Source organism: Dasypus novemcinctus, chromosome 8 (genome assembly GCF_030445035.2).
Source record: "Dasypus novemcinctus isolate mDasNov1 chromosome 8, mDasNov1.1.hap2, whole genome shotgun sequence".
NCBI classification, from domain to species: Eukaryota; Metazoa; Chordata; class Mammalia; order Cingulata; family Dasypodidae; genus Dasypus; species Dasypus novemcinctus.
The window spans coordinates 86999803-87026030 of record NC_080680.1 but is presented as its reverse complement, the minus strand read 5'-3'; the positions used below and the strand labels follow the sequence as shown (position 1 = coordinate 87026030).

At 42.5% G+C, this 26228-nt stretch overlaps 1 protein-coding gene across 1 annotated transcript in view; it reads left to right on the top strand.

Moving 5' to 3' along the window:
- Nucleotides 1-16844, top strand: part of GPR107 (G protein-coupled receptor 107) — a 131467-nt gene extending 114623 nt beyond the window's left edge. Inside the window, exon 18 of the mRNA XM_004463051.4 lies at nt 11150-16844. Coding sequence (XP_004463108.1) covers nt 11150-11246 — 97 coding nt within the window. The 3' untranslated portion in view covers nt 11247-16844. The remainder of the gene's footprint in view (nt 1-11149) is intronic.
- The last annotated feature ends 9384 nt before the right edge of the window (nt 16845-26228 follow it).

Here is a 26228-nt window from a genome sequence, read left to right as displayed (position 1 = left end):
ATAACTCATTGTAGTTTTGATTTGCATTTCCCTAATAATTGGTGATGTTGAACATTTTTATAATGTATTTTTTTTGCCTTTTGTATATCTTCTTCGGATAAATGTCTATCCAAGTCTTTTGCCCATTTTTAAATTGGTCATTGTCTTTATTGTTGCGTTATAGCATCGCTTCATGTATCATGGATATTAAACCCTTATCAGACATGGGATTGACAAATATTTTCTCCCATTGAGTTGGCTGCCCTTTCACCCTTCTGACAAAGTCCTGTAAGGTGCGAAAGTGTTGAATTTTGAGGAGGTCCCACTTACGAATTTTTTTCTTTTGTTGAGCATCTTTGGAAGTAAGGTCCAAGAAACCACCACCTTCCACAAGACCTTTAAGATGTTTCCCTATATTTTCTTCTAGTAGTTTTATGGTCCTGGCTTTTGTATTTAGGTCTAAGATCCATTTTGAGTTAATTCTCACATAGTGAGTGAGATAGTGGTCCTCTCTCATTCTTTTGGTTATAGCTATCCAGTTCTCCTAGCACTGTTTTTTGAAGAGACTATTTTGTCCCATCAACATGGACTTGGTAGGTTTGTCAAAAACTAGTTGACCATAGAGGTGAGAGTTTATTTCTGGACTTTCAAATCTATTCCACTGATCGACATGTCTATATCTTTATGCTAGTACAATGCTGTTTTGACCACTGACACATTCTAATATGTTTCAAGGTGAGTCAGTGAAATTCCTCCCATGTCGCTGTTCGTTTTCAGAATGCTTTTGTCTGTTCATGTGCACTTTCTTTCCAAAAGAATGTGGCAATTTCATTTTCTATTTCTCTAAAGTTGGAATTTTTTTTAAAAAGATTTATTTTTATTTATTTCTCTCCCCTTCCCGTCCCCTCTCCCCCGCCCCATTGTCTGCTCTTTGTGTCCATTCGCTGTGTGTTCTTCTGTGCTTGCTTCTATTTTTGTCTGCAGTACCGGGAATCTGTGTCTATTTTTGATGCCTCATCTTGCTGCGTCAGCTCTCCATGTGTGCAGCGCCACTCCTGGGCAGGCTGAACTTTCTTTCATGTGGGGCAGCTCTCCTTACAGGGCACACTCCTTGCATGTGGGGATTCCCTACATGGGGGACACCCCTGCGTGGCAGGGCACTCCTTGCGCGCATCAACACTGCATGTGGGCCAGCTCCATACAGGTCAAGGAGGCCCTGGGTAAGAACCTTGGACCTCCCATGTGGTAGGTGGATGCTCTAACCATTGAGTCAAGTCTGCTTCCCTAAAGTTGGAATTTTGATTGGTATTGCATTGAGTCTATAAAATAGTTTGGGTAGGATTGACTTTTTTTTTTTTAAGATTTATTTATTTATTTCTCCCACTCCCTCCATTGTCAGCTCTCTGTGTCCATTTGCTGTGTGTTCTTCTGTGTCTGTATTCTCATTGGGCAGCTCTGGGAACTGATCCTGGGACTTCCGGATTGGGAGAGAGGCGATCATTCTCTTGTGCCACCTCAAGTCCCTGGTCAGTTGCATCTCTTATTATCTCTTCTCTGTCTCTCTTTCTTGTGTCATCTTGCTGTGTCAGCTCTCTGCATGGGCCAGCACTCCTGCACGGGCCAGCACTCCACAAGCCAGCACTCCGCATGGGCCAGCTCACTACACGGCCAGCTTGCCTTCACCAGGAGACCCTGGGTATCGAACCCTGGACCTCCTATATGATAGATGGGAGCCCAATACTTGAACCACTTCCCCTTCCCATGGACTGACATCTTCATGACAGTCTTCCAATCCATGAACACAGAATGTCTTTCCATTTGTTTAGGTCTTCATTGATTTCTCTTAGCATTGTTTTGTAGTTTTCTGCATATAGGTCCTGTACTTCTTTGATTTAATTGATTCCTAGGTATTTGAGTCTTTTTCTTGCTATTGTAAATGGAATTTTTCCCCTGATTTCCTCCTCACATTTTCAATTTTTGCATGTTGATCTCGTATCCTGCCACTTTGCTGAACTCATTTATTAGCTCAGGTAGCTTTGTTTGTTGTAGACGTTTAAGAATTTTCTAAATATAGTATCATATCATCTGCAAATAGAATTTTACTTCCTCTTTTCCTGTTCGGATGCCTTTAATTTTCTATATTTGTCTAATTGCTCTAGCTAGAACTTCCTAATACAATGTTGAGTAACAGTGATAAAAGTGGGCATCCTTGTCTTGTTTCTAATCTTAGAGGGAAAGCTTTCACTCTCTCCCCATTGAGCACAATGTTGGCTCTGGGTGTTTCATGTATGCCTTTTATCATACTGAGAAATTTTTCCTCTGTTCCTATCTTTTTTTTTTTAAATGATTTATTTTATTTTATTTCTCTCCCCTTCCCCCCCATTGTCTGCTCTCTGTGTCCATTCACTGTGTGTTCTTCTGCGCCACTTGCATCATCAGGCAGCACTGGCAAACTACATCTATTTTTGTTGCGTCATCTTGCTGCGTCAGCTCTCCATGTGTGTGGTGCCACTCCTGGGCGGGCTGCACTTTTTTCATGTGGGGTGGCTCTCCTTGCAGGGCGCACTCCTTGTGCATGGGCACCCCTATGCGGGGGTACCCCTGTGTGGCACGGCACTCCTTGCATGTGGCAGCACTGAGCGTAGGCCAGCTCATCACACAGGCCCTGGGAATCGAACCCTGGACTCTCCATATCGTAGATGGACGCTCTGTCAGTTGAGCCATGTCTGCTTCCCTCTGTTGCTATCTTTTGAAGACATTTATCACTGTTATTTCTTCCTGGTGGATTGTCCCTTTTATTAATATATAATGGCCTTCTCTATCTCTTAAAATTTTTTTGCATTTAAACTTAATCCAATATTAGTATGACTGCCCTTGCTCTTTTTTGGTTACTATTTGCAGGGACTATCTCTTTCCAGCCTTACACGTTCAGCTGGTTTATATCCCTGAGTCTAAGGTGAGTCTCTTGTAAGCAGCATATGAATGGTTTATGTTTTTTATCCATTTTGTTAGCCTATATCTTTTTTTTTTTTTTTTTGGCATTTTAAAAAATTTACTGAAGTATACCACACATACGTAAGCATACATAAACAATAAGTGTATAGTAATAGTTGTGAACCTAAAAAACAAACATATATAACATCATACAGGGACATCATACTTCACCCTACCAACAATACCTTGCATTGTTGTGGAACATTTTAAACTAATGATTAAAGAGCATCCTCAAAATATTACTACCCACCAAAGTATCTTACATTATGTGTATTTTTCCCCAACCCTCCCATTATTATTATTTTTATTATTTTTTAATTTTTACTTTTATATCATTTATATATAAACATACATAAACAATAAGTATAAATAAAAGTTGTGAATTTACAAAGCAAACATAACATCCTGCAGAGGTTCCATACGTCAATCCACTATCAACACCTTGCATTGTTGTTAGTCATATTACAAATGATGAAAGAATATCGTCAAAATCTTACTACTACTATAGTTTTTTTTTTTTTAAGATTTATTTATTTATTTCTCTCCCTTCCCCACCCCCACCCCCACCCCAGTTGTCTGTTCTCTGTGTCTATTTGCTGCACTTCTTTGTCCGCTTCTGTTATTGTCAGGGGCATGGGAATCTGTGTTTCTTTTTGTTGCATCATCTTGTTTTGTCAGCTCTCCGTGTGTGCAGTGCAGTTCCTGGGCAGGCTGCACCCTCCTTCACGCTGGGCCGCTCTCCTTAAGGGGCGCACTCCTTGCGCATGGGGCTCCCCTATGCGGGGGATGCCCCTGCGTGGCACAGCACTCCTTGCGTGCATCAGCACTGCGCATGGGCCAGCTCCGCATGGGTCAAGGAGGCCCGGGGTTTGAACCGTGAACCTCCCATGTGGTAGATGGACGCCCTATCCACTTCCCTACTATAGTTCTTATCTTAGATTTGATGTATTTTCCCCCAACTCACCCTATTAGTTTTTTTTTTAATATATTTTTATGACAGAAGTTGTAAACTTACAAAACAATCATGCACATGTGCAGGATTCCCATATACCAACCCTCTATCAATACACCACACTGTGGTGGAACATTTATTACAGACTATGAGATAATATCATCAGACTATTACCAGGTTTGTAGCATACATTTGGCACACTTTTTTCATACTCCACCATTATCAACACAGTACATCTTTGGCTTTGATGCAGGGATATTACATTATTACTGTTAACCACAGTCCATAGATCACTCCAGTTTTATTTTTCCCATGTTTTTCCATATTTCCACCGCCCTGCAATTGTGATATACATCTGCTCTAGCTCACAAAAGACACTCTTGCTCCACCACAATTCTCACTCACCTCTGGGTTTACTGTGTTATTCAGTTCCTAGATTATTCTCTGGTTTTCTTTCAGTTGGCATATATATCTCAGAGTTGGTCTGTTTGAATTTATTTAGATGGGAGTATGTTGTGCCCTTCAATGGGGTTGGAAAATTTTCCACCATTATTTCTTCAAATATTCCTTCTGCCCCCTTTTCCTTCTCTTCTCCTTCTGGTTCACCCATGACACATATGGTTGCACATTTCTTGCTATTGTTTAGTTCACTGAGACCTTGTTCAATTCTTTCCATTCTTCATCTCTTCTTTTGATGATCACTTTCGGAGGCCATTTCTTCAAACTTTCCAATCCTTTCTTCTACTTCCTCAGATCTGCTATTTTATGATTCCAGTGTATGGTTTATTTCACTTACTGTGCCTTTCCTTCTTGTAAGATCTGCTATTTTTCTATGTGTGGTTTCAAATTCTTCTTTGTGCTCATCCAGTGTCTTCTTAATATCCTTAATCCCTTTAGCCATTTCATTGAATTTATTAAGGAGATTTGTTTGAACATCTGTGATTCATTGTCTCAATTCCTTTATGTCATCTGGAGGCATATGTTTTTCCTTTAACTGGGCCATATCTTGCTGTTTCTTGGTGTGGATTGTAATTTTTTGTTGGCATCTTGACATCTGGCTTTCTAGATGTATTTATTCGGGGTGCAGTTTTTCTCCTTTTCTCCCTTGCTGGTTGTATAGTAGGAGCCAAGGATGTAGCTGGTGCTGTAAGCTGTGGAGGCTCAAAGTGCCCACATTGCCCAAGGGACAGATGAAGCTTCTCCCAACTTTCTCCTTTGCCAGGGGTAGGGACAGAGTCACAACCATGTGTGGTAATCCAAGTTGTGCAGTCCTAGACTCAAGTTGCCCAGAGAAAATGATGAAGCTTCACATCCCTTTCTCCACTGCCAGGATAGTGGAGGGACAGGGATGGAGCTGCAGGTGTGGGCAGCAGTCTATGCCATGTGGGTCCAAAATGACTGCAGTTACCCTGGTAGACTTCTGACTATTCAGTCTGTGCCAGTCAAATGTACCTGCATTTACCCAGAGAAGCTGGTGCAGGGACTTCCAGCCTCTTCCCTGCTATAGGTGGGGCTGAAGCCTAGGCTAGGGCTACAGTCCAGTCTGGGTGAAAGAAGCCAGTCCCTACTGTCATGCCAGGGGTGGGGTCAAAATGGTGGCTACCAGACCCGCTCCAACCCAAACAGGCCTAAACCCCAGCTTTTTCTAGGGTTGTACCCCAGCCAGCTGAGCCCACCAATCAGTAAGTGAAGTTGGTGGCCGACTCTCTCTCCCTTGCCATTTTTGGGAAACAGAGCTTCTAACACCAGCCACAGAACAGCTCCTGAAGCAGCTTGTGCCACCAGAGTAGAATGATCACCAACCTCTATGGCATGGCCTTTGTTTTCCTGGAGAGGCAGGTGTAAGTCCCCCCAGGTTCCTCCATGCCAGAGGTGGGACTGGGGCTTAGGCTGGAGCTACAGTCCGATCTGGATGGAAAGAAGCCAGTCCCTGCTGTCACTCTGATTTTCAGTCTGCCTTGCTTCCCCTCAGTGCCAGCAGCAGAGATAAAATGACAGCTACAGGTGGCGGACTTGGCCCAGTGGTTAGGGCATCCGTCTACCACATGGGAGGTCCGCGGTTCAAACCCTGGGCCTCCTTGACCTGTGTGGAGCTGGCCCACGCACAAGGAGTGCGTCCTGTAAGGAGAGCCGCCTAGCGCGAAAGAAAGTGCAGCCTGCCCAGGAATGGCGCCACACACACAGAGAGCTGACACAACAAGATGATTCAATGAAAAGAAACACAGATTCCCATGCTGCTGACGACAACAGAAGCAGACAAAGAAGACGCAGCAAATAGACACAGAGAACAGACAACCGGGGTGGGGGGGGGAAGGGAGATAAATAAGTAAGTAAGTAAATAAATAAATACATCTTTTTTTTTTTTTTTTTTTTAATGGCAGCTACCGGCCTCCTTCTGAGTTGGACAGGTTCAAGCTTTAGCTGTTCTTAGGATTATACTTTAACCTGCTGGTGCCCAACTGTCTCCTCTTCCCCTATTTCTGGGAAGTGGACCTTCCAATTCTATCCCTGAAATAGTTCCTGAGGTAGCTTGTGTGGCCAGTGGAGGATGGGCACTGACCTTATGGCTCTACTCACAAATCTTCTCTGTAGATAGGCATTCTCCTCCTTCCGTTCTTTTAAGGATGTTGCAGAATGTTCTTCTAGTCTCCTGGAGCCCCCAAACAGGTGTTTTAGGTAGCTCTGGGTGATTACTAATTGCCTTATAGCACAAGCTGACTCTAGGATCTTCTTACTCTGCTGCCATTTTGCTGGTTGTCTCTAGTCTATATCTTATTGATTGGCAAGTTTAATTCATTCACATTCAGTGACATTACTATAAATGCATTATTTGCTTCCACCATTTTATCCTTTGGTTTTTATGTGTCTTATCTTAGTTTTGTCTCTTTTTCATTCTTTTGATTATCTTTTCTGCTATTCTTTCTTCTATACTCTCCTCCAAGTCTCTCCTGTCTCTTTCTTTCAGGCTCTAAGGCTTCCTTTAATATTTCCTGCAAAGGTGGATTCTTTTTTGCGAACTGTCTTTGTTTCTGTTTGTGAATATTTTATCCTTACCTTCATATGTGAAGGACAGTTTTGCAGTAAAGAATTCTTGGCTGGCAGTTTTTCTTTTTCAGTATCCTAATTGTATTATACCACTGTCTTCTCGCCTCCATGGTTTCTGATGAGAAATCCACACTAAGTCTTACTGGACGTCCCTTTATGTGATGGTTTGCTTCTCTGAGAATTTTCTCTTTATCTTTGACATTTGACATTCTGAGTAGTATGTGTCTTGGAGTGGGTCTATTTGGATTTATTCTGATTGGGGTATGGTGCACTTCTTGGACATGTAAGTTCATTTCTTTCATGAGAGTTGGGAAATTTTCAGCTCAAATACTCTTTCTGCTCCTTTTCCCTTCTTGTCTCCTTCTGGAACTCTCATGGCACAAGTGTTGTTGCCTTTTGTGTTGTCACTCAACTCCCTGAGCCCCTGCTCAATTTTTTCTATTCTTTTTTTTTCTCTCCATTCTTTTCTCTTCAATTTCAGCTGTTCAGTCTTCAGTATCGCTTTTTCTTTCTTCTCTCATTTTGACTCTGCTGTTGTATGCCTTTAATGTGTTTTTTATCTCACTTACTGTGTCTTTTATTCCCATGAGCTCTGTTACTTTTATATTCAGGATTTCTTTTTTTTTTTTTACTTGCTCAATGTCATCTTAATGTCATTTTTCTCTTTAGCCATATTATCTTTCAACTCATTAATTTGATTTTGGAAATTTGTGTGCATCTCATTAATTAATTGTCTCAAATCCTGTATTTCTTCAGAGACTTTGATGTATTCCTTTTTTTGGTCCATGTCTTCCATTTTCTTAGAATGGCTCATAATTTTTTGCTGATATCTAGGCATTTAATTAGGATGGTAGTTTACTCAGATGCTCAATTTCTTTCTCTTTTGTGGGAATTCAGTGATGGGAGGCTGTGTGTTACTGTTGCTCTTTGATCCTTGGTTCAACCTGGATCGTTTATATTATCTCTGTTAGTTGTTCAGAATTGGGCTCTGAACCCGGTAATGGGTTGCAGACTCATTTCCTAGGGCCTTGGGGAGAGAGGCTTTAAAGGCTGGAAAAAGTCTCTCTGATTTACTTTTTTTTTTTTTTTTTCCAAATCCAATGGATGTGTCATGATGAGATTTACTTTTAATTTTCTCACGTGCACTTCCTTGGTCTGCCAGCAGATGATTTATCATGACATTTCTGCATTTGCCTTTTAGGTACTGTGGGGAAAAAACAAAAATACAGTAATTCTGGCATTTATATATACCCATGTCCTTACTCTCGCTAGAGATCTTTATTTCTTCATCGCACTTGAGTAAATTATCTGTTGTCTTTTCCTTTCAACCTACAGAACTCCTTTTAGCATTTTTCATAGGGCCAGTCTAGTGGTGACAATCTCCCTCAGCTTTTATCTGGGAATGTCTTAATTCTTCCTCAATTTTGAAAGACAGTTTTGCCAGATACAGAATTCTTGATTGGCAATGTTTTGCTTTTGGTGCTTTAAACAAGTCTTCATCCTGTCTTCTTGCCAACATGCTTTCTGTTGAAAATTCAGCACTTAATATTATTGAGGCTCCCTTGTATGACATGTTGTTTCCCTCTTGCAGCTTTCAGAATCCTCTCTTTATCATTAACATGATTGTTTGATTATAATATGTTGCAGTATTGGCCTATATAGGTTTATCCTGTTTGGAAAGCATCTTGGATATGTATATTCCCACCTTTCATTAACTTTGGGAAGTTTTCAGACGTTAATTCTTTGAATATTCTCTCTGCTCCTTTCTATCTTTCTCTTCCTTCTGGGACTCCTACAATGCATATATTGGTACATTTGATGGTGTCCCACAGGTTCCTCAGGCTCTGCTCACTTTTCTTCATTCTTTTTTCTTTCTACTCCTCAGATTGGATTGTATCAATTATCTTTTCAAGTTGAACTGATTCTTTTTCCTGCCAGTTCCAATCTGCTATTAACCCCTCTGGGAAATTTTTAGTATGTATTACTCTGGTCTTCTGCTCTAGTTGGTTCTTTTCATAATTTTCACCTCTCTCTTGATATTCTCCTAGGGTTTCATCACTCATATTTCTGATTAACTTTAGTTTCTTATCCATGTTTTCCTTTAGCTCTTTAGGCTTATTTAAGACCATTTTTCTAAGGTCTTTGTCATGTATTTGCCAGGTATGATCCTACTCATTGATGTTTTCTAATGCTTTAATCTTCTCCTTAGCCAGGGCCATCGCTTCCTGTTTCCTTGTGTTTTGTAATCTTTTATTGAAACCTGTGAATTTTGATATTACAATGTGTTATTGCTGGATTTTTAGATGCAGAGGTATCTGTTCCTAAAGCTTATATGCAGATAGTGTTATGACAGAGCCTTCCTTGAATGCCATGATTTACCAAAGAAAGAAGGAAGGAAAAGAGAAAACACCTTTCCCATTCTTTCCAGATTGACTATGAGAGTTCTTTCCTTCAGAAATTTTTTTCTTTTTTAAAGATTTGTTTTATTTATTTATTTTTTTCTCTCCCCTTCCCCACCCCCTCTCCCCAGTTGTCTGCTCTGTGTCCATTCGCTGTGTGTTCGTCTGTGTCCACTTGTATTCTTGTCAGCGGCACACGTAATCTGTGTCTCGTTTTTGTTGCATCATCTTGCTGCGTCAGCTGTCTGTGTCTGCGGCGCCATTCCTGGGCAGGCACTTTTTTCATTCTGGGTGGCTCTCTTTATGGGGTGCACTCCTTACACATGGGGCTCCCCTACGCAGGGGACACCCCTGCCTGGCACAGCACTCTTTGCGCACATCAGCACTGCACATGGGCTAGCTCACCACACAGGTCAGGAGGCCCTGGGTTTGAACCTTGGACCTCCCATGTGGTAGGCGGATGCCCTATCCATTGGGCCAAATCCAGTTCCCCAGAACTTATTTATACAATGTATTTAGAGAATAGCTTGAGACCAAAGCACAAGAGGCCTCCTGATCCTTTTTGGTATACGTGTGTGGTCCTAGGAATTTCCCCATTTTCATAGATATGAATGTCCCCTCTTCTCTCAGAAAGAGTTTAATTACTGTCCCAGGTACCACACTGTATGTCCTATATCCAACAGTCCCAGCTTTGGGTATCCACAACTTGATTGCTCTCCTACACAATTCTATAGAAGAGCTCTGTGAGCTGCCTTCCACATGCAGAGCAAGTTCTGGGAAGGCAAACCTAGTTCAGTACCTCTGGCTGCCCCCAGAGAGACTGGGCCAGACATAGGTACTCGAGTTGATTTTGACTGAATTTGTTTTACACATGAGGAAATTCCCATGGTGCATGATGGGGGAACATAATTGCCTCATTATTTCCTAGAGTTCCTAAGGGGAATACTGCGCCCCAGGTGGTTTTTGACACTCTAGTTAATATCTCCGCTTGGGTTCTCCTGCCATCAAACCACACAGTTCCTTCATAGATGCAGCAGTCCTTAGAATCTGTCCAGCTCACATTGTGTGAACCAAGAGATTGTCTTCTCATAGATCCCCCCTTCTCAGGGGATGTTGTCATTCGCGCTTTTGGAAAGAACCACCTTTTTTAGTTCCTGATGCTGTCTGAGGGCAGCTCTCTTCTGTTTGTAAAACACCCATTTAATGAATGTCTCCATGGTACCTCCTCAGTGCCAGCCTCCAGCAGAAAGAGAATAGGTCTCTAGAGCTCACAGAGTGGAGGTGAAGGTCACATGCTAACTGACAGCTGCTTGGCCTGGTCCCCAGCCTGCATGCACTAGGACCTGCATTTGCAGAAAGCCCTAGTTTTCTGTCTATAATGGCTAAAGAACCTTTGGCCCCAGAAGGTTCCTCCAAAGCCATATGGATTTGTCCTATGACTCGTAAGTGATCCATTGTAGCTAGTTATTATAAATGTCTATACAGCTGATTAGCTTTCTTTCCTGAATGCTAGTTATAATACAGATATCTTGTGATACAGAAATCTCAAAATTTTAACGTCAAATATTTGCAACATAAGATTTCCGGAGACCATGAGAAAAAGGGAGAGAGAGAGAATGATGATTATAATAATCAGAGCCAATATTTATTGACTAGGCACATTGAAGAATCTCATTCCCCCCCATGACAGTTCTGGGAAGTGGGTATTACTTATTATACTATAAGTCTGTGAGATTTTCTTTTAATTGCTTTTTGTGTTTGTTTTTTTTCCCCTTTTCAGAGTAACAACATCAGGTGTGATGGAGAATATGAAGAAAGTCAAGAAGGTGACCAATGGCTCTCTGGAGCCCCAGGGTGATTGGGAAGGCACTGCATGATGGAGCCAACTTTGAGAATGGCACTGTCAAAGAAAACTTTTAATTTATTAATAGTCCTATTGGTGAGCAAGAGCAATTGGCACCTCCTGACAGTGACACCACAGAGCGCGTGGCTGGGAGCAAAGTGCCATGGAAACCTAATTTTTTCCTCTCTTTTATGAAAACTGGATCTGTGGCTGGTGATAGGCAGCTAGAATTCTCTTTCAGTTGGGAATAGTGGAGAGGGAGTGAAGAGAAGAGGAGGATAAAAGAATTTGTTTTTTATTTTAATTTTTATTTTATTATTATTATTTTTTAATTAGGACCTCTTAAAGTATATGCAGTTGTGACCCCAAGTATGTTGCAGTATTCAAATGAATATTGGTGATTACAGGGCATGGGAAAAGAAGGGCAGGAAGTGTGTGTTCTCATGCCAGTCAGTACAGGAGCAGGGCCTGGGGAAATGAGCAAATGTTGAGTGAAGATACAAGGAATTAGGAGTCAGTGAAAAGAGGAATATTATTGCATCTTTTGAGGACATAAATAATGAAATTAGGTTATTTGAGAAAGCAAAGTAGGAATCACCTTGGTCAAAATCGAGTTTAATATGACAGGTCTGCTCTGAGGATTCCTAGCCCTGGATGTTGCCCCAGACCTTTATTCTACTTTGTGGAAGTGACTAGGAACCAACAGCTTTAGAAGCCCAGTGGTCTTCTTTACAGAAAGGGCCATAATGTAACTATCAGGGACACAGCCTGGCTGGTGGAAAATGGTTTTTGGATTGAGATATGTTCTCTTTTGCCTAATGGATGTAAAGAAATGTATTTTTAAGCTCAGAAACATTCTCCTGTAATATTTCCCCAAACATCTGGCTTCCCTGATTGTCCAGAGCAGCACCATCTCTTGTTTCACTCTTTTCTTGTGGCTTGTATGTGTTTTTTGTGGTCGGAATATGGAAAAATGAAAAGAAATTTTGCCTAAGGAGTAGCTGGTGAAGAAAAGATAGTGTTTAAGCAAATATTTTTAAGTACAGCAAATCATCATTATTAAAAAATTTTTTCCTATAGACTAGATAGGATTTCTAGTAGAGGAATTAAACAGACCTGGTCCCTATAGTCCAAGAATAAGTGAATGAAGAAAATGAGTGCATTAAACAGAGTTTTACTCTCAGGAATTTTTGGATAGTGAAATATTTCACAGAAACTCAGTTAGATTCCCTTCTAAACTTTCAAATCTTGGAGATGAACTTGGATAACTGCCTAAAGTGAGCAGTAAGGCAACTGGTAGATAGTTATTTGAATAATGGCGCAAGCTCAGAAGGGCTGTTGTGGCTAAAACCTTACAAGTGCTTGGTGATAGTTTCCCATTATATTTTTGATGGCCCAGGCCTGAGTCAGGAAAGTTCCTTCAGTGCTTAGGGCATCTGTAGGGAAGGGTTGCTTTTAGTGCCCAGGTGTGTCAGAAGCAAGAGCCCACCCTTGCCTGGGCTTATCAGTGAGTTGTACCTGTAAGAGACAGGGGCCTTCTTGGGAGTGGACAGCGAAAGTCTCTGGAATTTGTTTTCTTACCTCCAATTTAGAAGGGTCAGTCAGAAACAATGGGATTTGTGGGTGATGATCACTATCCTCATTTTGGGCACCTGAAAAGTCTCTTCTCAGAAAACAGTTATTTTCCCTCTCCTGAATCATTTCTACTTCCTAAAAAACCAGTGAGGAAGCAGGTTTCTTTTTACACACTTTGATCAGCTCTCTGTATTCTGCACAGCCCAACCTTCACGAATGCTTGGTTCTGACTAAGCATAGAGTCAAAAAGCATCTTCCAAATGCTGTTGCTGTTCACTTCTGGATAGGTGTTTTAGGAAGCATTCATGTATCTTTTCATCTGCAGGACAAAGGTAAATATGCCCTAGGTATTAATTTAAGGGATTTAAAAAAATATATTAACTTGCAGGTGTGACAGGATAGGGAAGTTGGAAGGAGAACGGGAATATTTTTAATGTTTCATTTTCCTGTGCATAAATGTGATACTAGCACTTAGAAATGTGTCTCATGCTGTGTCCACCAGAATCCTTCCTAAGCACTTTCTGCAGAGGGATGCATTTGCTTTTCTCTTGCAAGCAGATGTTGACTAAGTGATAGACTTCTTGGTAAGGACAAAAGGGTCTACATGGAGGGTCCTGTATTCATGTACTTGGTTTTTAAAGCAAAGAAGTGACTGAGCAAAGGAGTAAAAGAACAAAAACATGTGTGCAGACAAGCACTGTCATTTCAGCCTGACTACTTCATCCCAGGAGCCTGGCGGCTGCCACCACCCCTCCACTGGCAGATAGCAGAGCCTCAGCAGCTGTATTAGCATGCATACCTGAGTCTTAGGCCTCTGTGGGACAGGGCAATTTTAAATCCCATGCATACCTCCAGGATCACTCACAGAATTGCTGAGTTGCTGCAGTTTTATAATCCTGACCTTTCTGGAGCAGGTGAGGTACAGTAGCATTTTAGTAACAAGGGGTGACCATAGCCTTCCTGTAAAGCAGGTCATTTGCTTATACCCTGGAGTAAGTGGTAGAAGGTTTGAAGTTAAGTCAGTAATTAAGAAAACTCAAAAAAACAGTACAAGATTGCAAAAACAGGTAGTGGTTCAGGTTTGAAGAAAAAACAATTAAGCTTTCCATCCTTTTATGTAGATTTTTCTTCTCTCTCTCCATCACTTGATAGCTGTGACCCAGTGTTAAGCTCTGTTCTTGAGAAAAAATGACTGTCGTCCAGGGCCACGTAGTTTCTCCAACTAACAAGCCCCTTTCCTGCAGCCTGATTTTAGCAGTACACTTGGGCTCCTTGTAATAAAGTATCTGAATGGTTAAGCCCCTTCAGTATTTCAGGGATTGGGCAAAAAAAACTACTGGGTGCACATCGCCAAGAGATTGGTGATATTTATAGCTTCACTTTATACTCCTACTCCCTGTTTCTGCCTACACAAAATATCTGTTTCCTTTGAGAAATCGGTTGTGGACAAAAAGTGCTGCTGGCTGTGAAATTTTAGGAAGTAAAAGGTCTTGTTTTCCTTTAGTAAAGTGTATATTTTACTAGAAAATTATTTCTTGGACAATAAGTGGTATTTTAATCCTGACTTTTAACAGTGGCCAAGGACTCAATCATCCTGTTTCTTGATCCCACAATGCTTTAAATTTTTAGTAGCAGTGCATTTTATACTGCTGAATATGACTCTGGTAAATTGGCGGTTCATTATTCTGTAAGGAAAAGCTTGCTCCAGTGTGAAAGATGGGTTTTCAGACTATGGCCTCAGTCAGTTAAGATTTCTTTCAAGAAATTACTTTAGAGTGAAATTTCCAGTTATTTTAATCCCCTGGGACATGTCCGTCCATCCACAAGGCAGCACAGGGTCTAATTTTGAGTCTACTTCACATGTTGTTACGGTGAGATTTCCATTCCTGCATTATGATCCCATCAGGATCTGTGCTCTCTCTTGTTCCACAATCTGCTCTCCCTCCTACCCCCTTCCTCCATCCCTCCTCCACTCCCCTTCTATCCTCGCCTATTGATTGCTGAGTTCCGCATAGGCTCAGTCTGGGAATGTAGGCTAAAAAGTCTTCGGTGCATTGCAGCATTTTCTCCCAGCAGCTTTGTGAAGGATTTATTTCTAAGCTAAGGGGAATTTAATCATGAAAGTACTTTCTAATGCCATATATTATTGCTTTGGACTATATATGATGTTCTTCCCCAACATTAAAAGGTATGTATTATTGTAGTACTTAAAAGTGTCTGCCACAAGAAAATAGTCCTCATGGACCAAGGAAGAGTATAAAAGATGCCTGTTTTAACTGCGGATAGCATGCTGGCCATCTCCCCCATCCGAAAGCATTTTCTTCAAGGAAGCCACTTAGAACATTAGACAGTCTGATGAAGTTGTTGGCCCTGTTCCATACACCCAGTAGCATTAGCAGAATTGTTCCTGCTTCACACTGCCAAGCTGCTGAATTTCAAAAGAAACAGATCCTGGCCCACTCCTCCACCCATTTCTACAGTCCATGTCTTACTCCTTTGCCTTTTTTTTTTTTTTTAAGATTTATTTATTTTTATTTCTCTCCCTTCTCCCTCTCCGCCCCCTGCCCCCTCCCCCCCAGTTGTCTGCGCTCTGTCCGTTCGCTGTGTGTTCTGTATCCACTTGCATTCTTTTCAGTGGCACCGGGAATCTTTGTCTCTTTTTGTTGCATCATCTCGCTGAGTCAGCTCTCCATGTGCACGGTGCCACTCCTGGGCAGGCTGCACTTTTTTTTCACGCAGAACAGCTCTCCTTGCGGGGGCACACTCCTTGCGCATGGGGCTCCCCTACATGGGGAACACCCCTGCGTGGCATGGCACTCCTTGTGTGCATCAGCACTGCGCATGGGCCAGTTCACCACATGGGTCAGGAGGCCCTTGGTTTGAACCATGGGCCACCCATGTGGTAGGTGGGCGCTCTATCAGTTGAGCCAAATCCGCTTCCCATACTCCTTTGCTAATGTTTGCCCTATTCCTACCCTTTTAACAGATTCAGAATATGCCAAGTCCAGGATGCTAATGGCCTCCTGCTCCTTGCCTTTACTGCCTACCCACCCCCCACCCCCAGTTTGGATTCAATAAGTTAATGGCTTCTCACTAAAGAATTTGGACTTTGACTTGATACCCCTCAGTATCAAGAAAGATGCTCATCTGAAATATAACAAATGTTCTGGAAAGATCTCTTTAGTAATCTTTTTCCTATGGTGCTTTTGGCAGGGAGTCTTTAAAAGCCATCCACCTGAGTTGACGCTAATATTTTGTCACCACCTTGAATGTAGTTATTGAACAGCAGGCAAGCTGAACATTCTCCAGGTCCCCTGGGGACCTCTTGTAGTCCAGTGATACATCTGTGCCCTCTCTACATGATTTAAGCTTGAAAAATAGATAATGTTTTTAGATGACTCATTCTAGGACACGGGGTGGGCATATCCCCTGAGATACTGAGAGTAGAAAACACAGTGAAGGCGTAGGACAAGTAGGATTTGTTCGAATTCAATTAGGAACCTGTTAGAATTCTGATGGCAGCAAGTTTGCAGGCAGGCCATTTGGGAACGAAGATTTCTAGATTAAGTGGGCAAAGGTCAAAATGAAACAAAAATTAACTCACCCTCAGAACAGTGAGTTTATTTTAAGGCCAGGTTTGAGGTTTGCTAGTGGGCAGCCAAATCACACAGGAGGGCCAGATGGGTTGGCCTTCTTAGCATTTCACTATTATAGAAGGATCCAAAAATCCTGGACACACAAGGAAATTTCTTGACTCCTTAAGCAACTTTTGCAGATTGTGAACTGGATTTGCCTAGATATTTGACCTCAAAAGAAATCTGATATATTTAATCCAGAAATAAGTTTTATTTGGGGTAGGGCTTACAGATCTGTAAATATTTTGCTTTCCAGGTTAGATTGGGATGCAGAAGGATTTGTCAGTATTTTTTTAACACTAACAATCATTGAAAAGTATTTATGTAAATGTAATGGGTCGGGGTTTCAGATCAGAATGATGTATGGGATGGATTCTCTTGCTGTGATGCAAATGTATAAAATAAAGATTCGATGACAGAAATGTATGTTTGTAATCCTAGGGAGTCACTGACTCCTTGGTGCTTTCTCTCCTACCTCCCTCTCATAATTTTTTTCTTTGTGATTTTTGTTCATTAAATTAGTTAACTGCCTCCCACCTGCTAACACTGACAATAGTGACACCTACTAGAGAACTTCCAGGTATCTTAGCAGATCTGTGGCAGCTGCTCTTGAAGCTCAAACTTGATTTCAACTCCAGAGGCTATGTTTTGGAACAGACTAAAAATAATTTGTAGTTTACTGATGTCCTGCCCACATGACAGGGAGACGGAAGTGAGGAGGCTCTTTTCTGAATCAGGACCTAGGGGAGATGACAGTGGAAACTTGGGACAAAGCCTTAGACAATGACAGGCTTCACCGTACGTCTTTCTGACCTTGGTTATCAAAAAGGCTATTAACCTCTTGGGTGTGAGTTATCCCACATTGGAATAATAAAAATATAGGATTTTAGACTCAGAGCATTTTTAGAAATCATCCAATCTCAAAGCCCGTTTTACTATGAATGTTTTAAGTTGAAGTATAATGTAGATAGAGTAAAACTCACTTTTTTTTTAATTAAATTTTTTTTTCAGTTTTTATTTTGAAATAATTTTAAACCTACAGAATATTTATAATAATAATCCAAACCCCATACAGCAAACTCTTAACATACCTCCAACCCCAAGTTACATTGATTCCCAATTTTAACATTTTGCTACATTTGCCATTCTTTTCTTCCTTCCTCCCTCCTTTTCTTTCTGTTGTCTATTTTCTGAACATTTGAGAGCAAGTTGTACATATCATACTTCTTGAACATGTACATTTCTTATGACCAAGGATATTCACTTATGTAATCACCTTAAGTGCAGTTATCAAGTTCAAGAAGTTTAACATTGATATAAAACTTCCATTCTATAGTCTAATTTTTTCTTCTGTCCTAATAATGCCCTTTTGAGCCTTTTCCCCACCATTCTTAGATCCCTTCTAATATCATGTACTGCACTTAATTGCCTCTATCTCTTTAGTTTCTCTTTTTCTAAAATTGTGGAAATAATAATGTTAGAGTTTTATTTCTATCCTAAACCCACCAAGCATACCACTAAGTAGGATTAATCATCTTCCCACCATCTAGTACTAGAATTTTCCCTTCACCCCAGACAGAAACCCTATACTCATATTGCTTTAACTCCCCATTGCCCCAGCTCCCCATGCCTGGTCATCTGTACTCTATCTCTTTATGAGTTTACATATTCTCTTTTCTTTGTGGTTACCATGGGGCTTAAATTTAACACTATAAATCTATAACAATCTTGTTTGCTTTGATAACTTAATAGCATACATAAACTATGTTCTTCTACCTCTCTTTTCCCCACCTAAATATGTAATCGTCACATATTACATATTTATACATTATTATGAGTCCCAAACCATTGATTTCTCATTTATCTTTCCCTTTTAGACCCTGTAGTAAGTGAAAAATAGAAAATAAAATAGTACTGATATTTATACTTACCCATGCCAGTATCTTTACTGGAGATCTTTATTTTTTCATGTGACTTAAGTCAATTATCTTGTATCATTCCCTTACAATTTGTAGAACTCCCTTTAGCATCTCTTTTAGGGCCTGTGTAGTGGTGATTTAAGTGGATCCTATTTCTCAAGCTTGATTCCAAAGACATTGAGGATAATTCAAGGCCTCTGGTGAATTGGGATATGAAAGCTATGTGTAAAGCATCACCACTAACTAGAAGACCCGGGCCCAGTGATGTGGATTCTTAGTTTCATCCCTGAACTTCCATGATATGGTAAATTAAGGATCATTCTAACATTATTATATACAGTAGCAACCAACAGAGCTATTTTCTTAGTCTCCGTACTGTGCCAGGCACAAGGCCAAGTCCTTTCTACTGAAACCACTGAGAAGAGGGAGCCTAAGCATCAGGTGAAACTCTCAAGGATGAGAGAAACTGAGAGGCCATTCAGGAAGAGGACAGCTGAGACAAGACTTGGAAGGGACTTTAGGGATCATCTAATCCAGTGGTTCTTCAGCTTTAGTGAGCAGAGCACCAGAGTCCATAGATCCATAGTTTCTGATACAGTAAGTCTCATGTGGGGCCTGAGAATTTGCATTCCTAACAAACTCCCTGGTGGTGCTGATGCCGCCGATTGAGGGACCACACTTTAAGAATCACTGATCTAATCCAACTCCCCATTTTCAGACTGAAGTCAGTCGTTCAGATGCCATTTGTGAATGACCACCTTGCACAGAGTTTCTGCTGGACCCACAGTCAGCAGCAAGGGTGTGTCCTGGCCCCACACCTGCCTGTTGGAGTTGCAGTGGTGCCTGGGTGAGAGAATATAGGCAGGTGAGTTGGCAGGGGCCTAGGAGACCTACTGCTCTCCTTGGCCGTCACTTTAATGGGGCCCCTTGCTGTTTCCAGATTTCATTGTCTTTCCCTCCCTCCCCCACAGCCAGTGTAGAACTTTCCTAATGGAAATTCAGTCGTCCTACCTGTCTAAACCTGGGCTTTGAGTTGGAAAGGCCTGTGCCTGTGAGTGTAATCACAGCTTCACCTGCGCCTCAATGTCCTTCTTTGTTCAGTAGGGTCATATGAAGAGCTGCTTAGCACACTTAGTACTAGCTCAGCAAGTGAGACTCCTTGATGCATGCTGCCGTGCTCCTTTGGGTTGGGCTTCATTCAGTAAAACCACTTCTGAGGGGGCTAGGTAGTTTAGAATGTTTCCTCTGCCTTCTCTTGCCAAGTTTTCCTTCACAAGGGTGTTGATTACACAGGCACCATATAGCTTCCCCTTTGCTTCCCTCAGACTGCACTGGTCTGCTATAGCACTCTTTTATTTTGCAGGAGTCCTGTCATAACTTTGGTCATCTAGGGTGCAGCTGGTCCACTGATTGACAGCCGTCATTGGTGAAAAATAGAATATCATAATTGTCAACAAACACAATTTACTGGGCAAAATCTTTTGAAGTCTGGGAGCCACATGGAGAAGTAACCAACAAGGTCACAGGTAGTGAGAGGCTGGGGGCCTTCTGGTTTCTCTGTTCTAACACAGTGCAAGCTAAGGGACAAGTCAGGAATGTATGCCAACCAAATATGCCTTGCTGCTTGCTTGGGGAGAGAATAGCTGACCATCTCCCAGGACCCAAGACCCAGTTAAGACCTCCCCAAATCTACTATGAACTGCTGCCTTTGGGTACCCTGCCCTGCAACCAGGAACCTGCCAGGTCTGCAGATTGGTAACTGCATTCCCTCAGGATAAGTGACAATTGGACTGGGTAAGTGGTGTAAGAAAAAAAAGTGCCGATTTCCTTTACACGGTGGCTGTCTAGGCTCTCCTGTGGGAGGGCTGGTGGTCAGCTCCCATTTCTTACTGTCAGACTGCACACATGAGGGGGCATTTCTGAGCCCACAACACTGATCCCTCCACCACCACTGTCACCACCACCCCTTGAAGAGAAGTTTGCTTATTTTAGGGGGCCTATTTGAACCTTTAAGAGTTGTACCTTATACTGCTCTTTCCCAGACAGCTTGCAAGGCAATGCTGACTTTAATAAAATGAGGAATTGGGAACTGAGCTTGGGGTCCTTTACTTCAGTCGTTCTAGTTGATGCACTTAGAGATAACAGAGAATCTCTCCCTCTCAGTCAGAGCCATCGCTCCAGTCAGTGCACATCACTGAGGATTGAGAATAGTTCTCAACAGGCCAGTATTCATAGGATCACAACAAAAAATAAGTAAAAAGTCTGGCTTAAGCCATGTGATGGGGGAGCAGTATTTGGGATGCACTGAGGAGAGAAGAGAAGGCTGTGGGAAACAGTTGGCCATGCATTTCCTCAACTTCCCCCTTATAGCTGATTGTACCTGACTTCCTTTCCACATTTCAGGGATTTTGCTATCATTTGATCCCCCTAACCCTGTGTGTCTTCACCTTTTCTGTTTTAGCTGTTGTCAGCATTTGAGCTTGTTCAAGTTTTTCCCACTAAAGTGCACATACACAAACACAATGAAAGCAGAACCCCTTAAACAGCAGCAACCCCCTTCTCAGGCCAACCCACCCTCAGGTCTACTTCTTTACCTTCCAGCTACCTCTGTTTTTCACCCTGCTGGAATTCTGGCCAAAGTCATCTACAACCTTTTGGGGCTGGATTATCTTCTTCCTTGACTAGCACCTTGTGACGCAGTGGGTGGTTCTTCTCTGGAGATAGTTGTCTCCATAACAATAAACCCACTGCCACCCATCTCTGGCTGCTTAGCCATAGTCTTGGCTTCCTGTCACCATCCCTTTGGGGTTGGGTTCCTTAGGGTTCTGTCCCAGTCCTTGCTCTGAATAGTCTCCTCCATTCTCCTGCTCAGGCTGGCACCCACGTTTTTATTTCCTGTCCTGAGCTCCTGATAGTTTATTCAGCTGCCTACTGAGCTGTCTTAATTGAACCTTAAGATCATACTTCCAAAATGAAATTACCATGCTCCCCTCCCAATCCTGGTAAATGTGATCCAGGCCAAAATCCTGGGACTTGTTTTTTTTTTTATTTTTTAAGATTTATTTATTTTTCTGTCCCTTTCCCCGCCCCCTCCCCCCCCCTCCCCAGTTGTCTGTTCTCTGTGCCCATTTTGCTGTGTGTTCTTTGTCTGCTTCTGTTGCTGTCAGCGGCACAGGAATCTGTGTTTCTTTTTGTTGCGACATCTTGCTGTGCCAGCTCTCCGTGTGTGCGGCGCCATTCCTGGGCAGGCTGCACTTTCACACTGGGTGGCTCTCCTCATGGGACGCACTCCTTGTGCGTGGGGCCCCCCTACACGGGGGACAGCCCTGCGTGGCACAGCACTCATTGTGTGCACCAGCACTGCGCATGGGCCAGCTCCACATGGGTCAAGGAGGCCCGGGGTTTGAACCATGGACCTCCCATGTGGTAGATGGACGCCCTAACCACTGGGCCAAGTCCGCTTCCCTGGGACTTGTTCTCGATGTCATCCTTTCCTCCATCCCTCCTCCAGTCCTGTGGTTTCAGTCCACCCATTCACTGCCACTGACCTGGCCTCCAGTCGTCCCCCTACTTCCAGTTTATTTGCCACACTTAGGCCAATATGACCTTTCAAAAGTGCCTGCCCATTGTAAGCACAGAGAAACAAAAGCAAGGAGGATACAAGATCAACAGATAAAATCAATTGTATTTCTATACAATCTGAAAAGGAAATGAAACCAATTCCATTTATAATAGCACCAAAAATTAAAATACTTGGGAATAAATTTAAGAAAAAAAGTGTAAAACTTATGCTCTGAAAATTATAAAACATGAAAGAAATTAAGACCTAAACAAATGGAAAGACATCCTGTATTCATGGATTGGAAGAGTGAACACTGTTAAGAGTTAACACTACTCAAATTGACATACAGATTCAGCACAATCCCTATCAAAATCCCAGCTGGCTTCTTTGCTGAAATTAACAAACTGATCCTAAAATTCACATGGAAATGCAAGGAACCCAGAATACCCAAAACAATCTTGAAAAAGAACAAAATTGATGGACTCACACTTCCTGATTTCAAAACTTATACAGCACTGTGTAATCAAGACTGCACGGTACTAGCATAAAGATAGACATAGAGATCAATAGACTACATTTGAGAGTCCAGAACTAAACCCATACAGTTAATTTTTTGTTCCTTTTTGGCAAGGGTACCAAGATAATGGGGAAGGAATAGTCTTTTCAAGAAATAGTGCTGAGACAACAGGACACTCACAAAAAATTAATTTGTACCCCACCCACACACCATACACCAAAGTTTCTTCAAAATGCATCACAGGTCTGTATGTAAGTGCTAAACCTATTTTTTTCCTTCTCTTAGAAGAAAACATAGAGGTAAACCTTTGTGACCTTGGATTAGGCAATGATTTCTTAACTATGACACCAAAAATGCATAAGCAACAAAAGAAAAAATAGGTAAACTGGGCTTCATCAAAATTAAACACTTGTACTTCAAAGGACACCATCGAGAAAGTGAAAAGACTCCATGGGATGGGAGAAAATGTTTGTAATTCACATACCAGATAAGGGTCTAGTATCCAGGACATATAAAGAACTCTTAAAGCAATAATAAGACAAAAATCATTCAATTTTAAATTGGGCAAAGAATCTGAATAGGCCTTTCTCCAAAGAAGATATACAGATGGACAATAAGCAGATGAAAAGATGCAAGTCAAAGTCAAGATGCCTATTTTAAAAAAATTGTTGGTAAGGATGTGGAGAAATGAGAACCCTCATATACTCCAGGTGGGGAAAAAATGGTGTTGCCATTTTGGAAAACAGTTTGGCAATTTTGCAAAAGTTTAAACATAAAGTTACCATATGCTCCAGCAATTCCACTCCTAGGTATTATCCCAAAGAAATGAGAACATACCCAAAGATTTGTATACAAATGCTTTCATGGTTTATATCAGTCAAAATGCAATGTGGAAACAACCCAAATGTCTATCAGTTGACAAACAGATAAACATGGTATATCCATACAATAGAATAGTTTGGGAAGTGGATTTGGCTTAACTGATAGAACGTCCGCCTACCACATAGAGGTCCAGGGTTCAAACCCAGGGCCTCCTGCCCTATGTGGTGAGCTGACCCACACACAATGCTGATGCACACAAGGAGTGCCATGCCATGCAGAGGTATCCCCCTTGTAGGGGAGCCCCACGCAAAAAGAATGTGTCCCTCAAGGAGAGCCACCCCACGTGAAAAAAGCACAGCCTGCCCAGAAGTGGCACTGCACACATGGAGAGCTGGCGTAGCAAGATGACGTAACAAAAAGAGACAGATTCCCGGTGCCACTGACAAGGATGTAAGCAAAGAACACAGCAAATGGACAGAGAGCAGACAACAAAATGTGGGCCGGGGGGGCGGGGGGCAGAGAAATAAATAAAAAAATAGAATATTTTGCAATAAAAAAGGAATGTGTACTGTTACGTACTACAACATGAATGAACTCTGAAAACATGCCAAGCGAAATAAGCCAGTCACAAAAGGACACATTTTGTAATTTATACAGTAAGTCTAGAATAGGCAAAACTATAGAGATAAGAAGTAGCTTAGGTCAGGAGGGGAGGATAGGGAAAACGGAGGATGACTGCTAAAGAGTATGAGTTTTTTTGAAGGGGGGAGATGAAAACGTTCTAACGTGACGGTTATACAACTCTGAATTTTATGGTATATAAATTGTAACTCAATAAAGCTTTTAGAAAAAAAATAAAGTGAGCAAAGAACTTGTAGTGTAGTGGGTTCTCATTTGTCTGTGCATTTCAAATACTCATCCCAAGACCAACTAAATCAGGTTTTCTGGGGGTGGGGCCTGGGCATCAGTAATTGTCTTAAAAGCTCCCTTGGTGATACTTTGTGCCAAAGTTTGCAAAGCACTGTCTAGAGGGATATAGACTAGTAAAAGGATAAAATATGTAGAGATCAGAGCTGAGAAGTGTCTGGGAGCACAGTGCTGATGAGCTGGTGTGCCCAACCCAGACTGGATCAGGAAGGGCTTCATGGAGGAAGTGCCATCCAAACTGCTCTATATGGGTAGTGGCAGGAAGGTGCTCCTGGCTGGGGAATCAGCATGTGCTAAGGCCAGCAGTGAGAGACCCAAGTTAAAGAGTCTTCCTGAGAAATGACCTAACATTGAGGAAGCAGAGCCGGAATTAGAGGAAAACCAGATCCTATCATAGCCTGTGAGCCCTAGATCAAGCCTTTGCCTGAAGGCAGATACCACTGGACTCTAGTTATGTGAGCCAATAAAGTTCCCTATTTGCTTTAGCCAGTTTGGATGAAGTTTTCTGTTACTATAAAGTGCTTCAGCAGATAAACACTCTGAGGGAAGGAATGAACAGGATAACAGGGAGTCCCAAGGGGCCCTCCCAGTCTCTCTAGAGGGTCGCAGAAAACTCACCAGAAAGTGCTGGAGCAGAATTCTGAAAGATGAGTAGGGATTAATCAGCAGAGGAGGAGGAAGGGCTGTCAAAGGGAAATGATTTATACCAAGTGTCCTTTCTAAGGATTCAGCGATGACATTCATCATCAGTGGTTGCAGAATGCCTTGAGGGCAAGCAGCCTGTTGGGACTTCCACAGCCTGACAGGGTGGAGCTCTGACCCCTAACCCAGCACAGAAAGCATGGATTGGCACTGTCACCTCCTGCCTTTTTCCCAGCAGAGGGGCAACTGACTTACCCACAGCCACACAGCCAGTTCTGGACCTGAAGCCAGGTGTGCTGTGTCTGAGGCCGAGGCTTTTCCACATACTGCTCTGGCGTTTGACTGGAAGCAACAAACCTTCCAGGGCTGAGCCTGGGGCTAGAGCCCATTTTGGTGTTTTTGAGAAATCCCTCATTTACCCCATCTAGAATTCACATTTGGGTTACTTGGCCCTCCCTGCTTTTCAGTGGGTTTCAGATTTGTCTCCTGCCTTTTCTCTGTCCAGGCCTCATAAAATCCACCAGCAGGTGGCTACATTGATTTTTAATAAGGTTTTACCTCCATGTGATGAGTCTTTCCAGGCCCTACTGAACCATTCTTAACATAGAAATCAGACAGAATTGTTAAGAAGGCTGTATTTGCTCCTCTGAAGGGGCTTGCTGTGAGCTCTGTCCACATAGCAAAGTGGGGGAGAATCTAGGGCTTGCTCAGGAGGTGAAGAGCCTAGTCCGTGCAGGGCCTCCTGCAGCAGCCTGAGCTGGCTCCCACAGCATTCCAGGCCCAGGACCAAATCTCACCCTCAGGCCTGTAGACCGTCAGGGACAAGTTGGTAGTGACCCGCCCTGAAATTAGCTGACAGCTACACCTCCTCTTCTCTCTAATAGGTTATTTTCATTCTCTGTCCAGGCCCTGCCGAGGACCGCCCAGTGACTAGCAGAGTGGGCCCTGCAATTAGCCTAATGTTGGCTGGTGGCCGTCAAATGGAGCTGGGTAGAGCACTGCAAAAAGCTGGCGCAGAGATTTTGGATCTCCCCAGGTCATTTCTGTACCTTCCTGCCCCTGCCCAGGAGCCAGCTCTTGGAAGCAATGACTGGGTATTGCTGCCATTGCTGGACCAGGGCCGAGTGGAGCCGAGGGCTACTCCCTCCCCAGCCCCTACCCCACGTTTAACTGGCAGAGGGCACTCACTCCCTTTGCTCAGGCTGGCAGGCTGCTGCTAGTTCAGGATGCCTTTCAGAGCTGGCGAGCGTGGAGCGGAGCGCCGTTTTCTTACAAATGAGTTCCCACAGAGGTGGCGCTGCCCTGGGCCGCAGAGTCTGCGAGAGGAGCATCTAGAACTCCGCCTCTGAACTCTCAGCCCGGAGCCCCCACCTACCCAAATACCAGAGGAGTTTTTCCTATATCCTAATTTAAAATA